The sequence below is a fragment of the Argopecten irradians genome, chromosome 5, assembly GCF_041381155.1.
Source record: "Argopecten irradians isolate NY chromosome 5, Ai_NY, whole genome shotgun sequence".
NCBI classification, from domain to species: domain Eukaryota; kingdom Metazoa; phylum Mollusca; class Bivalvia; order Pectinida; family Pectinidae; genus Argopecten; species Argopecten irradians.
The window spans coordinates 1,772,064-1,787,652 of record NC_091138.1 but is presented as its reverse complement, the minus strand read 5'-3'; the positions used below and the strand labels follow the sequence as shown (position 1 = coordinate 1,787,652).

At 37.8% G+C, this 15,589-nt stretch overlaps 1 protein-coding gene across 1 annotated transcript in view; it reads left to right on the top strand.

The window, feature by feature from the left end:
• The window catches only part of LOC138322631 (uncharacterized), a 45,730-nt gene extending 30,682 nt beyond the window's left edge, over positions 1–15,048 (top strand). Inside the window, exons 5-8 of the mRNA XM_069266621.1 lie at positions 1,787–1,894; positions 3,613–4,205; positions 5,859–8,358; positions 8,591–15,048. Coding sequence (XP_069122722.1) covers positions 1,787–1,894; positions 3,613–4,205; positions 5,859–8,358; positions 8,591–9,528 — 4,139 coding nt within the window. The 3' untranslated portion in view covers positions 9,529–15,048. The remainder of the gene's footprint in view (positions 1–1,786; positions 1,895–3,612; positions 4,206–5,858; positions 8,359–8,590) is intronic.
• The last annotated feature ends 541 nt before the right edge of the window (positions 15,049–15,589 follow it).

The following is a 15,589-nucleotide window of genomic DNA, read 5'->3' as shown; positions in this document are numbered from 1 at the left end:
TACTAACTGAAAATTGTATAAATGATGGGGCTGATCCCACGGGGGCCTGAGGGACAGGGCCAAAAGGGGTCAATTTGGCTATTTCCATATAAACGACTTCTTCTCTGAAACCAAGCATGGGATAGCACCAATAATGCAATGGTAGTATCCTTATAGGGTGGGGATTCAAAATTGTACAAATAATGGGGCTGACCCCCCGGGGGCCTGAGGGGCGGGGTCAAATGTGGTCAATTTGGCTATTTCCATAAAACGACTTTTTCTCTGAAACCAAGCATGGGATAGCACCAATAATGCAATGGTAGTATCCTTATAGGGTGGGGATTCAAAATTGTACAAATAATGGGGCTGACCCCCCGGGGGCCTGAGGGGCGGGGTCAAATGGGGTCAATTTGGCTATTTCCATAAAACGACTTCTTCTCTGAAACTAAGCAAGAGATAGCACTCATAATGCAATGGTAGTATAGTTATAGGGTGGGGATTCAAAATTGTACAAATGATGGGGCTGACCCCCGGGGGGCTTGAGGGGCGGGGTCAAAAGGGGTCAATTTGGCTTTTTCCATATAAATGACTTCTCTATAACTAAGTGTGGTATAGCACCCATAATGCAATGGTAGCATCCTTATAGGGTGGGTATTCCAAATAGTGCAAATGATGGGGCTGACCCCCCGGGGGCCTGAGGGGCGGGGTCAAAAGGGGTCAATTTGGCTATTTCCATATAAATGACTTCTTCTCTGCAACTAAGCATGGTATATCACCCATAATACAATGGTAGCATCCTTATAGTGTGGGGATTCCAAATTGTGCAAATGATAGGGCTGACCCCCCGGGGGCCTGAGGGGCGGGGTCAAAAGGGGTCAATTTGGCTATTTCCATATAAATGACTTCTTCTCTGCAACTACGCATGGTATAGCACCCATAATGCAATGGTAGCATCCTTATAGGGTGGGGATTCCAAATTGTGCAAATGATAGGGCTGACCCCCAGGGGCCTGAGGGGCGGGGTCAAAAGTGGTCAATTTCCATAAAATGACTTTTTCTCTGCAACTTAACATGGGATTACGCTCATAATGCAATGGTTACATCCTTATAGGGTTTGGATTCAAAATTTTGCAAATGATGGGGCTGACCCCCCGGGGGCCTGAAGGGTGGGGTCAAAAGGGGTTAATTTAGCTATTTCCATATAAACGACTTCTTCTCTGCAACTAAGAATGGAAGAGCACTTATAATGCAATGGTAGCATCCTTATAGGGTTGGGATTTGAAATTGTACAAATGATAGGGCTGACCCCCAGGGGGCCTTAGACGGCAATAGATGCGAGGTCAAAAAGGTCAATTAGGCTACTACTTTCATATAAATTACTTTGTCTCTGAACCTATGTATTGGATAGCATATTTGTATGGTATCAATAGCATCATTGTATAGTTGTGATTCAAAATTAAACTTTGGGAGTCAATTTTGCTTATTTTTCTAATTGTTAGAGTCTTGTGATAATTACCAACAAAAAACCAGGTGAGCGATACAGGCCCTCTGGGCCTCTTGTCTTGAAGGATATATGAGATTGAGTTTCGCAGTCATAAGTCAACAATGTAGGTCACTGTTACTAAAAATAGATATTTTGTGTGATGGGGACAGGTTATCCTTCAGCAGTGCTCAGAATGCTGGTCTGTCAAGTTCTAGGATTTTGTTGGCAAGTCTAATGAGTTACTCTCTAAGTTAAGGAAACTTTGTTAACAGTTTAATCGACTGTGACCTTTTGTCTTTTATATGATGTTCTGATATTTTTACAGGAGCCGGTGTACATGTCCTCCAGAGTGACCAAGTAGATGATTTAGAGGAGATCTTCCAGCTGGCAAGCCAAGGCAAGACGGTCAACTGTCGCAAATCTAACAAACGCAGTAAGTTTATTATTAACAATGAAAGTGATGTAGACATAAGGTCAAGGTCTGTTACAGTCTAACTGCTCCGTAAACTCAACTGCTGTGGACTATTCTACTGATTTATCCCTGGTAAATAATGGCAAAGTGGTTAAGGTGTATAACATTCTATCTCTTGTCCTTTATATCAGTGGCAAAGTTGTAAAAGGCTGCTAACATAAATCTTGGCTGTAGTGGTGATGATGTTGAGATCACTTGCATACAACCAAATGCCATTTACATCTGGGTCACAGTGACATGACTCTAGCAGTTAATAGGACGTATATAAACCAACCGTGTAACTATTGTAACAGGTGCCCATTATTTTGTTGGTGTATCGTTATTTAGTCTGTCTCAACATAGTGCTTTAATCAGTATGATAGAGTCTGTACTGTGTCAGCCTAGTTTACAACTTATTACTAAAGAGTCCACAATATCCTTTTACCATGTATTATATTTGTACCTCCAGGCTCCCAGAACTTTGACTACCTAGACCCCATTACTAAGTCTACCAGTCCACAATATCCTCTTACCATGTATTATATTTGTACCTCCAGGCTCCCAGAACTGTGACTACCTAGACCCCATTACTAAGTCTGCCAGTCCACAATATCCTTTTACCATGTATTATATTTGTACCTCCAGGCTCCCAGAACTGTGACTACCTAGACCCCATTACTAAGTCTGCCAGTCCACAATATCCTTTTACCATGTATTATATTTATACCTCCAGGCTCCCAGAACTGTGACTACCTAGACCCCATTACTAAGTCTGCCAGTCCACAATATCCTTTTACCATGTATTATATTTATACCTCCAGGCTCCCAGAACTGTGACTACCTAGACCCCATTACTAAGTCTGCCAGTCCACAATATCCTCTTACCATGTATTATATTTGTACCTCCAGGCTCCCAGAACTGTGACTACCTAGACCCCATTACTAAGTCTGCCAGTCCACAATATCCTCTTACCATGTTTTATATTTGTACCTCCAGGCTCCCAGAACTGTGACTACCTAGACCCCATTACTAAGTCTGCCAGACCACAATATCCTCTTACCATGTATTATATTTGTACCTCCAGGCTCCCAGAACTGTGACTACCTAGACCCCATTACTAAGTCTGCCAGTCCACAATATCCTTTTACCATGTATTATATTTATACCTCCAGGCTCCCAGAACTGTGACTACCTAGACCCCATTACTAAGTCTGCCAGTCCACAATATCCTCTTACCATGTATTATATTTGTACCTCCAGGCTCCCAGAACTGTGACTACCTAGACCCCATTACTAAGTCTGCCGTCCACAATATCCTCTTACCATGTATTATATTTGTACCTCCAGGCTCCCAGAACTGTGACTACCTCGACCCCATTACTAAGTCTGCCAGTCCACAATATCCTCTTACCATGTATTATATTTGTACCTCCAGGCTCCCAGAACTGTGACTACCTAGACCCCATTACTAAGTCTGCCAGTCCACAATATCCTCTTACCATGTATTATATTTGTACCTCCAGGCTCCCAGAACTGTGACTACCTAGACCCCATTACTAAGTCTGCCAGTCCACAATATCCTCTTACCATGTATTATATTTGTACCTCCAGGCTCCCAGAACTGTGACTACCTAGACCCCATTACTAAGTCTGCCAGTCCACAATATCCTCTTACCATGTATTATATTTGTACCTCCAGGCTCCCAGAACTGTGACTACCTAGACCCCATTACTAAGTCTGCCAGCGGAAGCCTGTACAAGAACACTGTGCCTTCCTCTCCCAGCTCTTATGACAGTCGGGGCTGGCGACACTCATTCAGCACATCCAACTCGGGCTGGACCACAAACTCTAACTTTGGCTACGCTGCCAACTACAACTACAACAGCCAGCTGAGGAGTATAGAAAACTTGGAGCGAGAGAAACTGATGTCCCTGTATGATGTACCTCCCAGACAGATACGTAAGGTGGAGAACCCCAAGTCTCCTAAACACGAACACAAGGACTCGCCACATCTGTGTGACGATCACTCGTCGTCCAGCCTGAGTCTGGCCAGCTGTCAGTCGTCCCCGACTTACCTGGGCTGTAGGGCCAGTGTGTCGGCCAGTGCTCCAGCCCTGTGTGGCTACGGTCCCTACTCGCCCTTCAGTGACAGGTATAAAAGTATCAGCTGTTCTGTTCCTAACAACATCGACGAGTTGGAGGAACTGGATCGTGAGGAAGCTTTAGAGTGTCTCCAAAGGGAGGAGAGAGGTTTACAGCAGGAAATCTCATTACTCGACGAAATGTTACAGGTAATTATTAGGCTTCAATTCACGAAATGTTACAGGTAATTATTAGGCTTCAATTCACATAATGTTACAGGTAATTATAAGGCTTCAATTCACGAAATGTTAAAGGTAGTTATAAGGCTTCAATTCATGAGGTGTTACCGGTAATTATTAGGCTTCAATTCACAAATTGCTACAGGTAATTATTAAGCTTCAATTCACGAAATGTTACAGGTAATTAATAAGCTTCAATTCACGAGATGTTACAGGTAATTATTAGGCTTCAATTCACGAAATGTTACAGGTAATTATTAAGCTTCAATTCAAGAGATGTTACAGGTAATTATTAGGCTTCAATTCACGAAATGTTACAGGTAATTATTAGGCTTCAATTTATGGAAACATAACAGGTAATATATCATGATGAAGAAATGCTACAGGTAATTAATCATAGGTTCAAATCTAAATAACTTTGATAAATTATTGAAGTTTCATCTCAAGGAACTGTTTCACTATTGATTGAATAGTTTTGAATCAAGATAATACGATTATAATGAAATTACTTCATTATAAACATTGTTCATAACACACTGATTACAAATACATGTACAGTATATTATAAAAGGATCATTGGTAGCAATTGAAAATTACTTTGTAATTACCATAAATGTGTTGTTCACATGTTTACTACAAAGGCAGTGCTACAATTCAAGTAACTTTATTTAGTTCATAGGTGGGTATATAATTAATTGTCTATCTAACAGATAAAGTGTATGGTTTAAAAAAGCTGTGCATAGCATTTATAAAGTTTTCAAAACTGTAGCAAAAACGACATCTGTTTTAAAGTAAATTATAACTCATTTTCTTATATTATTTTATACATTATTTTGGTTGTTGTTTTTGAGTCCGGTGAAGAGGACCTCTATTTAGATCCTGTATCAGTAGTTAACCTTATCATTAAATTATATGTCGTTGACTAATCGCACACATTTTATAGAACATATCAAAAATGAGATGTGTAGTCTGGTTTTATCTTGTGCACCACACGTATCGACAGTCCAGGTGTGTTATATAACTAGTCTAACCGTGCCAGGTGGCCTAATATCATTATCCTCTGGTATATAGGAGTTGTGCTTACAGTACATGTGTAGGGCAAAAAACAGCAATCTGTCTATTTTGGTATTATTTATAGGGAACATCATTAGAAAATAACTTAGGTTTCGGAAAAACCAAACAAAATTCCAAGGCACACCTGCAGGATATAAAATATTAAATATATGCATTCTGCTGTTACAGATTCACCTTTTTTCCCCATTATTTATAAATTTTCTCACAGGGACATAGCTTTGTCATGCTAAAACTGAAATACATGTAGTTTATCTTCATCCAAGCTGAATTTAGGAGCTATGAGATAATGAAAATTTATCACTGAATATGCATTCAATCCTAAATTGCATGGTGATTATTTGTTAAAATTAGTTTTGTAATGTTTGTGTTTGTTTACCCCTATGAAATTTACAAATATGATGATAAATTGAAATGAAACACAAAAATCAGACATTGTAGATGTAGATAACCAGACAATAAATGTGCTAACATTAATTCATTTAAAACCAGAGAACTGCCATGTTTTAATTACCATAGATGTCTTTATAACATTGTTTTATGTGTCTACAGGGCTGCCAGCGTGACGATCCTCGGAGGGGAAGGAGTAGGCGCGACAGAAATAGACCCCCACCTATACCTGGAAAGGTCCAGAAGTCGTCCCGACGTCCAGACAATATACATCCCGCCTTTAATAACGGTTCATTTTATCAGGAGAATACTTTGCTTAGTCCTAACCTTGTGTCAAAATTAAAACGGATACCGTCACATTCTAAAATGTCTGCTCCGCTACCGTACGTGAATTTAGAGAAATATGATATTGGTGATGTTGATAATAGTCACGTCCATGTGTCCTCTTCTTGTGCGGATAGTGGGAATTGGAGTGCTCCGTGTGTTCCTTCAAATAAAAAACATGGAACAAGACGATCAGGTTCAAATAAGGAAAATGTGAAAACATCTCCAAGGCATCATAGAAATAGTATTAATTATAGAGGTAAGAGTTCTTCTGAATCGGAACTCTCGTGTAGATCTGTCTCAAGTGTGACTAAGGAAGAGAATATATACGCCAATGACTTCCCGATTAGGGAACCCTCCCCTCCTCCACCCGCACTGCCACCTAAAGGACCAGCACTTCTTAAAAAAAGTCTAAGTCGCAACGAACACAACCAGCCACCGCCTCCTCCTTATCGATCTCGTAAACCACCTCAGGCTCCAGTGGATCCCTCGTCACTTTATCAGTACCCTAAAAAGGACAGCCGACAGAACAAACGGGAAGAGTGTAATAAGTCATGTGATTCATATCTTCTGATGGGTGGGTTTGAGAAAGAGAAACCACCAAAGCAGGACCTCGAGGTTGATTGTGGTCGCGAAGTTGTTCAGCTTCCAACTAGGAAAGCTGTCAATAAGAACGAAAGACAACAACAGAACGCAGTCTCGCCACAGGGAGCTTACATGGAAATGGGAAATCTGTTTGAAAATGAGAATGATTTTAAAGCCAGACAAAGTGTAAATAAGGACACCCGGCCTCTCTATGGCCGGTCTTATAGTGCCTCAGATGTCTTAGAGGATGACCAACCTGAATCTACCAACTTAAATCAATCCTACAATGCATCATCAAACTCGTCTCTCATACGTGAGGAGAACTATCTACTGATGACAAACTTCCACACAGAAAAGAAAAATAATTCTACTGAGTTGGTACAGCGTAGACATCACCAGTCTATTGACTTAACGGCCGATGGAAGTACGCTGAATTTAACGAAGAACATTGCCGACACATCATTTATTAGTGACACGTCAGACATTGACAACACAGCAATACCTTTCCCTAACCTAATGAACTTTCAGCAGCACGTCGTCACGACGACCAGTAATAAGCCCACTAGAAACTCAACGTGTGGGCCACCCAGCAATACGACCAATAGTGTTCAGGCTGAAAAGGTCAGTGAGGGGTCAAGTAGGAACCCAGGATTTCTCACTCGTCTCATCAGGAGAAACTCCGGCAATAGGAAAAGTATGTCTCAGAGTCAGGAAAATCTCCTGGCGTCCAGTTCTAGTGAAAGTTGTTTGGAGCGCAGCACGTACCAGTCATCTAAAGAGCCAGTACAGTTGCGACGTGTTCTGTCACAGTCCAGCGACTCGTCTTCATCATCATGTGGTCAACACCACAGTCCTAACCTGTCGCTCAGTGACCATCGCAGGTCCTCAAGCTTTCCTAATCGTGCAAGTTTCTTTGATCAAAAGTCTTCTACTAGTGATAAAGTGCGTGGCTTACATCAGGGAAATGAAGGCAATTATTTCTCCTCGTTATCACTTGACGATGAAATGCAGCTTCTCGAGTGTGATAATGAGTTTACTGGTTCAGATTCCAGTTCACTGAATGACATCAGTAAAGGGGGCCGGTCCCAGTCAGGTTACAGGGGGCCGTGTGGTAGTACTGGCAGTGAAAACGGAGACGACGATTGTGAACATCTATCTGATAAACAGGCCCAGAAACTTTTACTCCATAATAAGTATAAAAAGTATAAGATGCCTGACTCCATGGTGTACACAGCCTTTCAATCCGATCCTCAGAAGCTACTCGAGGCTACAGAATCAGAGAGTAGCAGCAGTAGTAAAACTGATGATGAAAAGTTAATAGAGCTATTCAAGCATGGATCAAAATCAACCTCATTTGACGATCAGCATTTGTTCAAGGTAAAAACTAAGTGTACCAGTGAGTATAAAAAGCGGCGAAGTTTACCGACTGATGGAAGTAAAGCTCTGTCACCAAAAGAAGAAGCTTTAGCCATTGTAAAACATGTGTCTTCCCTGCCTCCCTTTGTCCCTCCTAAGTTAAAACATTACCCCTGTCCGCTGTCGCCCGTACCGGAGAGTGTGCCCTTGGTGTGTAATACTGAAGAAACCAGTCATAAACTGTCTAGTGTGTCCGACACACCCAAACGAGGAAGTGTGGACCCAGTGTTCCAAAAGGAGTTAGCTAGGGCCACTCTGAGGATACAACCCCCACCCCCTCTCATGGAGGAGGAGGAGAATGTCTGGGTCCCTAGGGACTCAATCAACTCACATGAAGGTAAGAATTAGTCATTCTTAAATTTATAATAATGGTAATATGTGTCTAATAGTGATATATATAAGTATAATATTCCTGGCATATTATTTTGGTAAAAAACAAATTTCTGTATTGTAAAAATTACATCTTCTCTGATGTCATGATGTGTCCTTCTTTCTAAGAGAATTGACATTTAGCTGTTTGCTTTGGCCAATCTCTGGTTAATATTGGTATGGTGTTTTCTGTATTACAGTGAAGCCGGCTGTGGCAGAGGATAAGTTTCAGGCTCTGGTGGTCGAGGTAGAGGAAGACTGTGAACAGGATGACACCATATCAATGTCATCACTGGACAGTAGTCTACCCAGCTGTGACGAGGGAGGAGTCCGTACCAGTCCCGCCTCTACACTGCTCCGACCCCGGTCAGGGAAGGAGTATAAAATGGTAGAGCGCCGTCGTCCACATAACGACAGTCTCAGCTCTAGTCCTGCCCAGACCCCACAGTCTCCCTCCGGGGACACCGTGTTCACATTTGAGTCATGTTCACCGTCCCAGACCAGTGTTTATAGCCGGGAAAGAGAGTCCCCCAATGTGCCGAAATTTACTCGTACGGACAGTTCAGTGTCGTCACGTATCCATGAGAGGTTCAGTCCTCCAAGAACTTACATGAACATCGATATGACCCCACCATCATCACCGCTATATTCTATGTCTCTACCACCAGAGCTCATCGAACCTCAACTCAACTATGCTGAAATTGATCTTTCTCATTCGTCTAATAGGGCTTCAAAAAAATCTCGTAAAGCCTCTCAAAAATCACTAAAATCAAACACTATTGAATACGCCATGATTGATATGGAGGCTACGGTAGCTATACAGCGGGCGGGACGTGAACATGTGCAATCTCGGGAAGACAGTCTCCGTAGGGCTGATAAAAAGCTGTCGCTAAGTAACAGGGAACAAAAACTGTCAATTGACGAGCCTGCAACTTCTGAATTTGGCTCAATAGATACCAAAGACAGTTCAGACAGGGTTCAGAAGGATTCGTCGAGTACTCGGGTGTCACCAGAGAGGAGGAACACTCTCTCCTCCCCGGAGGCTCTCCCGACTAGATCTTCTCCTCTACCCGAGAATACTCCTCTTCCCGAGCGTAGATCGAGTTTCACATCCTCGTCTTCCTCAGATGAGGAGTAAGTTAGAAGCAGAGAATTTCTAAACTACACCAGGATGTGTTTGGTGCCAAATCAATCCGGTTATTATACAAATGTCTGCTAGCCTTATAAGGCTATGGCATGTCATCATTTAGTATATTGAATGTTTACTATGTAGTTATGTAGGTATGTGAACATTATATTTATTCTCAAATGCTGAGTGCTTAAGAATACAGTTCTAATCTTGTTATATAGATTGTAATATATACAAAATCAAACTCAAACCTATTTTATCTGTCTATTAAATTGCAGGGTCACCAATAATGTTCTGTCTCTACAGTAGTTTCCTGTGCCAAGTTCTAACCTAAAGTGGTACTACCTACATGTAACGTTTGGTCATTAAAACATCTAATATATTGAATACTGAAATGTTTTATTTGCGCACTTCACTGATTATCTCCCCTAGTTTTCAGCATTCATGAATGAAAAATAGAATATTTAACACCGAATCTGTCCAGGAGAGGCGAGAAAAGCAGATTTTAAAACATTACTAAACCAGATATTGGTTTATTATCAGGTAAGAATAAGATATCACTCTCCCTTGGCCAAGGAGTAAACAGTGTTACATGTAGGAAGCGTCTTATAGTGCTTGGTGTTTAATTATCACTTATAGTGCTTGGTGTTTAATTATCACTTATAGTGCTTGGTGTTTAATTATCACTTATAGTGCTTGGTGTTTAATTATCACTTATAGTGCTTGGTGTTTAATTATCACTTATAGTGCTTGGTGTTTAATTATCACTTATAGTGCTTGGTGTTTAATTATCACTTATAGTGCTTGGTGTTTAATTATCATGTTGTCATGTTTGTTTACACTCATGTTGTCATTTATATATGTAGTGTATTAGTCTTCCATCCGTAGATAATTTGAAGATGGGAGTTTATCTTCCATTTTTAAGATAATTTGGAGATGAGAGTTAGTCTTCTATCTTAAGACAATTTGGAGATGGGAGTTTGTCTCTCATCTTAAGATAATTTGGGATGGGAGTTTGTCTTTAATCTTTAGATAATTTGAAGATGGGAGTTTATCTTCCATTTTTAAGATAATTTAGAGATGGGAGTTAGTCTTCTATCTTAAGATAATTTGGAGATGGGAATTTGACTTTCATCTTAAGACAATTTGAAGATGGGAGTTTGTCTCCCATCTTAAGATAATTTGGAGATGGGAGTTTTGTCTTGAATTGGTCTTCCATCTTTATAGAGTTCATTTGGAAATATTTACATGTTCATAATAGATGTAAGTAATAAGTTCACACAGGTGCTGCAGCATATGTTATAAATGTGATTATAATAGGTCTATGATATTGTTATTTTACTAATCTTTCAATGGTTAAAAAAGGGGTTTTGTGCCTGTAATACCTTGTGAACCAAGATAAGGTAACTCCATTAGCCAGTTGTATGTGCTTTTGATCGGTCTGTTTTCTCCTTTCCCATTGTACTGTATAATTACCAGTAGACAAGTTTTAGTGGATTTTACAGTACATGTTACGAATTAACCTAATGGGAGATTACTGTCATTTTATGTACAAACCACTTCATTTTTTGCGAGACACAAAATCTGCTTAATTTTGTGAGAGATATCGAATGTGAATTTAAATGTTGTGCAAAATATGATAAAACAACAAAGAAGCAAAATATTGTATACCTAAGCAAAAATATAGTGGTTTTCAGTAGTTTCTTTACTTCAGTATCCTGTCACTAAAGTACAGGTTAACAGTGACAGAATAGAGATCAGTGTTATTCACAGTCGAAACTCATCATCTTCATGTTGGCGGGACCATGGTATTGTTTGTGAATTTTGTTGAGATAAAAAAAAGAAACTTTACTTAATGTCAAGTTATAGGAGTAAAGATTAAATGGTAGTACTCATATAGGAATTATTTAGAAATACTTCCCTATGCTTAAAGATAACTGTATGTAGATATGAGTATTAAAAGTGACAAGCAACATGTGTACTAATGTAAAAAAAAAAAAAAAAAAACATGATAATTTTTTCCTCCTCAAAATGACCAAAGTTGAATACAGTATACTGTGTGATTTATATCTTGACCAAAATTTCTAAGACTGATTTTTTTAACGATTTTACACCAAATTTTACAAGGTTTCTTACTTTTTATATTTGATGGATTTATCTGTAGTTTGTTTTACATTTGTAAGTGTTTATATATGTGTGCTAAAATTACTATTGGCTTGAGGCATAATATATGTTACCATTAGCAGTAAACAATGTCCAAAACCAGTTATTTAACTTGCATATTTTACTGTTTTATAACAAGATCAATATTTACCATGTTGTGAGTGTATTGAATACATTTAAAATTTACAATGTTGTGAGTGTTTTGAATTCATTTAAAATTTACAATGTTGTGAGTGTATTGAATACATTTAAAATTTACGATGTTTTGAGTGTATTGAATACATTTAAAATTTACAATGTTGTAAGTATTGAATACATTTAAAATTTATAAAGTTGTGAGTGTATTGAATACATTTAAAATTTACAAAGTTGTGAGTGTATTGAATACATTTAAAATTTACGATGTTGTAAGTATTGAATACATTTAAAATTTACAATGTTGTGAGTGTATTGAATACAATTAAAATTTACGATGTTGTGAGTGTATTGAATACATTTAAAATTTACAAAGTTGTGAGTGTATTGAATACATTTAAAATTTGCAATGTTGTAAGTATTGAATACATTTAAAATTTACAATGTTGTGAGTGTATTGACAATTAAAATTTACGATGTTGTGAGTGTATTGAATACATTTAAAATTTACAATGTTGTGAGTGTATTGAATACAATTAAAATTTACAATGTTGTAAGTATTGAATACATTTAAAATTTACAATGTTGTGAGTGTATTGAATACATTTAAATTTACAAAGTTGTGAGTGTATTGAATACATTTAAAATTTACAATTCTGTGAGTGTATTGAATACATTTGAAATTTACAATGTTGTGAGTGTATTGAATACATTTGAAATTTACAATGTTGTGAGTGTATTGAATACATTTAAAATTCACATTGTTGCGAGTGTATTGAATACATTTGAAATTTACAATGTTGTGACAGTGAGTGTATTGAATACATTTGAAATTTACAATGTTGTGAGTGTATTGAATACATTTAAAATTCACATTGTTGCGAGTGTATTGAATACATTGAAAATTTACAATGTTGCGAGTGTATTGAATACATTGAAAATTCACAATGTTGTGAGTGTATTGAATACATTGAAAATTTACAATGTTGCAAGTGTATTGAATGCATTTAAAATTTACAATGTTGCGAGTGTATTGAATACATTTAAAATTTACAATGTCATGAATATTGAATACATTTGAAATATTCAAAAAGACTAAGGCATGGATATGTTGTAGCATTTGATATAGTGACTCTGTCCTCGGGACCTATCTCTGTCCTATGATGATGTGTATGATACAAGCCTAGTATAAAATGTCCATGGCTTTGGTAGATGTATCATATAGTCTCATTATTAGGAGAATAGACTGTTTCGTTTGGATGTTGTTACAGCCTCAGGTATGGCAGGAATTCAATCTTGGCATATCTGATTAAACTTGTCACATTGCCAGCATTTATTGATGAAGACCATGCCAAGAATGAGGATATATGTGTAATAAGTCCATAGTTTAGGTGATATGGCCTGGCAATATTTCCCCTACCAGGACCTGACAGTGTACAGCCTATAACACCTGGATGTGTCAACATGTTGTCTTCATCTTGTTGCGTTGGAATCAGAATCCACATTACTGGCAGATCTCTCAGTCTGTCCTCTTGTATTACAACACATCTAAAAGATGAACATGTGCGCTCATGTAACAATGCATGTGCTTCAGTGTGTACAGGTGCTTTGTTTGTCACAAATAACTGGTATGCCATGTATCTATATTGTTATCTTCGGCAAAATACCAAATTTAAGGTCAAAATGCTGTTGTTTATTGTAGAAAAGGTTTTTGCGTACAAGCATCTTTCAAATGAAAAACTCATCTCAACTGAAGAGGATAATTATCAGCATCAGTGATATGTTTAGTTAATTACATTACAATTTTCTTGAGAACCTCTTGGGAACAACCTATACACTGCCAATCGTCCTGGTAATATTTCAGCATCAGCCAGTCCTCTACACAGGATATATGTCTGAATATAGTGACCTCTCACTCTCTAAACCTAGAAAATCCTGTATTACAGGCCAGTCTGAGGTGGTACTTTAACTCTACAGATTATGGCAGTAATCATACTCCAGGGCTGATCAAGCCAGACATTTGATGATCACAATACTGGGTAGTTGTCTTCTCTGTACATGTATATCATTATAATGTTGTAATTACTGTGATTTTATCATCAATAGAAATGTTGAACAAGAATATAAAGACAACATTTTAGTAACAATGTACTGTGATGTAGTAAACTACATGTATTAAGCCAAAATATGTAGTACCTTTTTTATAATTTATTTTAATGATACATGTATCAAAGTAAGAAGTGTCCAAATTATAAAAAAAAAAAATACAATTATCTGAGATTGTGATTTATATTAAGATGAGTGTACATGTATTGTTCTTATCACAAATAGTGATATATTACAGTAAACAGTCTGTAAAGCCTGTCTTACAGACTAAATAGTCTTTATAGTCCTCTGGTCAAGTTGACCATTTGGGACCCTGAAGAGTGGTCTTATTAAGCAGGTGGTGTTTGTACACAGGTGGTGTTTGTACACAGGTGTTCGCTGAGGTAGGTTTTATGTACGGTATTACAGGATACCTATTTTCGGTAAAGAAAGGTTGACTACATCAATGGGACAGAAGTACAATAAGAAGTTTGACAAGTTCAAATCATATAAACAGATAACTTTATAAGGACAATCTTATTAAATGTAACTCCTTTTGCCTGATAAACAAAGGTTGATTGTGAAATCTGTCAGGTTTATACACAATCCAAGTGTAAGTGGACTATATGAATTTTAATCAGATTGGGCTACATACCACTCCGCCTTTAATTTCGATCAAAAACACCAATCCAGGTCAGATTGTGCCACACAGATTAATACTATGTAGTTTACTATTAATTCTCTCATTGAGTTCCATCCCTCCACATCTTTATTGGTGCGATATCTATAATGGCGTGTATAGAATACAACTACTTTGTCCCCGTGTTAGATTTACTTTTGTAGATCTCGCTCCTCAGTGAATTGAGCAGGTGGATAAGATTACTTTGTACTTGAATTGAGATTCCTGTTTCCATTGGTCAATCTTCCTTTCATTTCGCCGCGAGTGATGTCAGATTTGTCTTTCTTTGTTAGTTTTCACTGTCTCACTATTTTATAAGTTAAACAAATCCACTTTATTTTGATGGATTTGAGTAGGTTGTAGCAATTCCATGTTTTAGATTAACAGAAACCTGTTTATGTTTGATATGTATAAATAAATGGTGCTCCTTCAAATATTTGTTTTAAAATCTTCAATGGATAGATTCTGCTTGCTGTTTTCGCTGCCAAAATTCTTTTGTAGAATTAACATATATATTATGTAGTGTTTTCATTGCATTTTCATCTGTGGTCTTACATAATACAAAATAAACTTATTTTAAAACAATAATAATTCTTTGTTGTCTTTAACCAGTCAGATCATGATTTTTTGTGTCCTTGCAGATTTATCAATAGTCACAAACATTTACTAGTAACACAAAATGTTTATTAAATTAAATTCTAATTAGACTTCATCTTCGGGAATTCCTGCAGATCTGTTTCCATGGTAGAATAAGTAAGAGATGCAGTGATTGTCTCCCCCTCCCTAGGGAACTTTCCAATCAGTGTTATATTGTTACTAAGATTTTAAGTTAATGCATTCTAGTAAGTTTATACAGAGGCAACAAATGAGACAGCAACAACGGACTGCCATTTTTTATCCAGCATTGTAGAAGTAAAGATCTAAATCTGATTTCTGATTAATTTGAACTGCTTGTTTTAGTGTTATGGACACTGAAGTAGACGAGTGCATGTTCTGGGGCAGTGATAA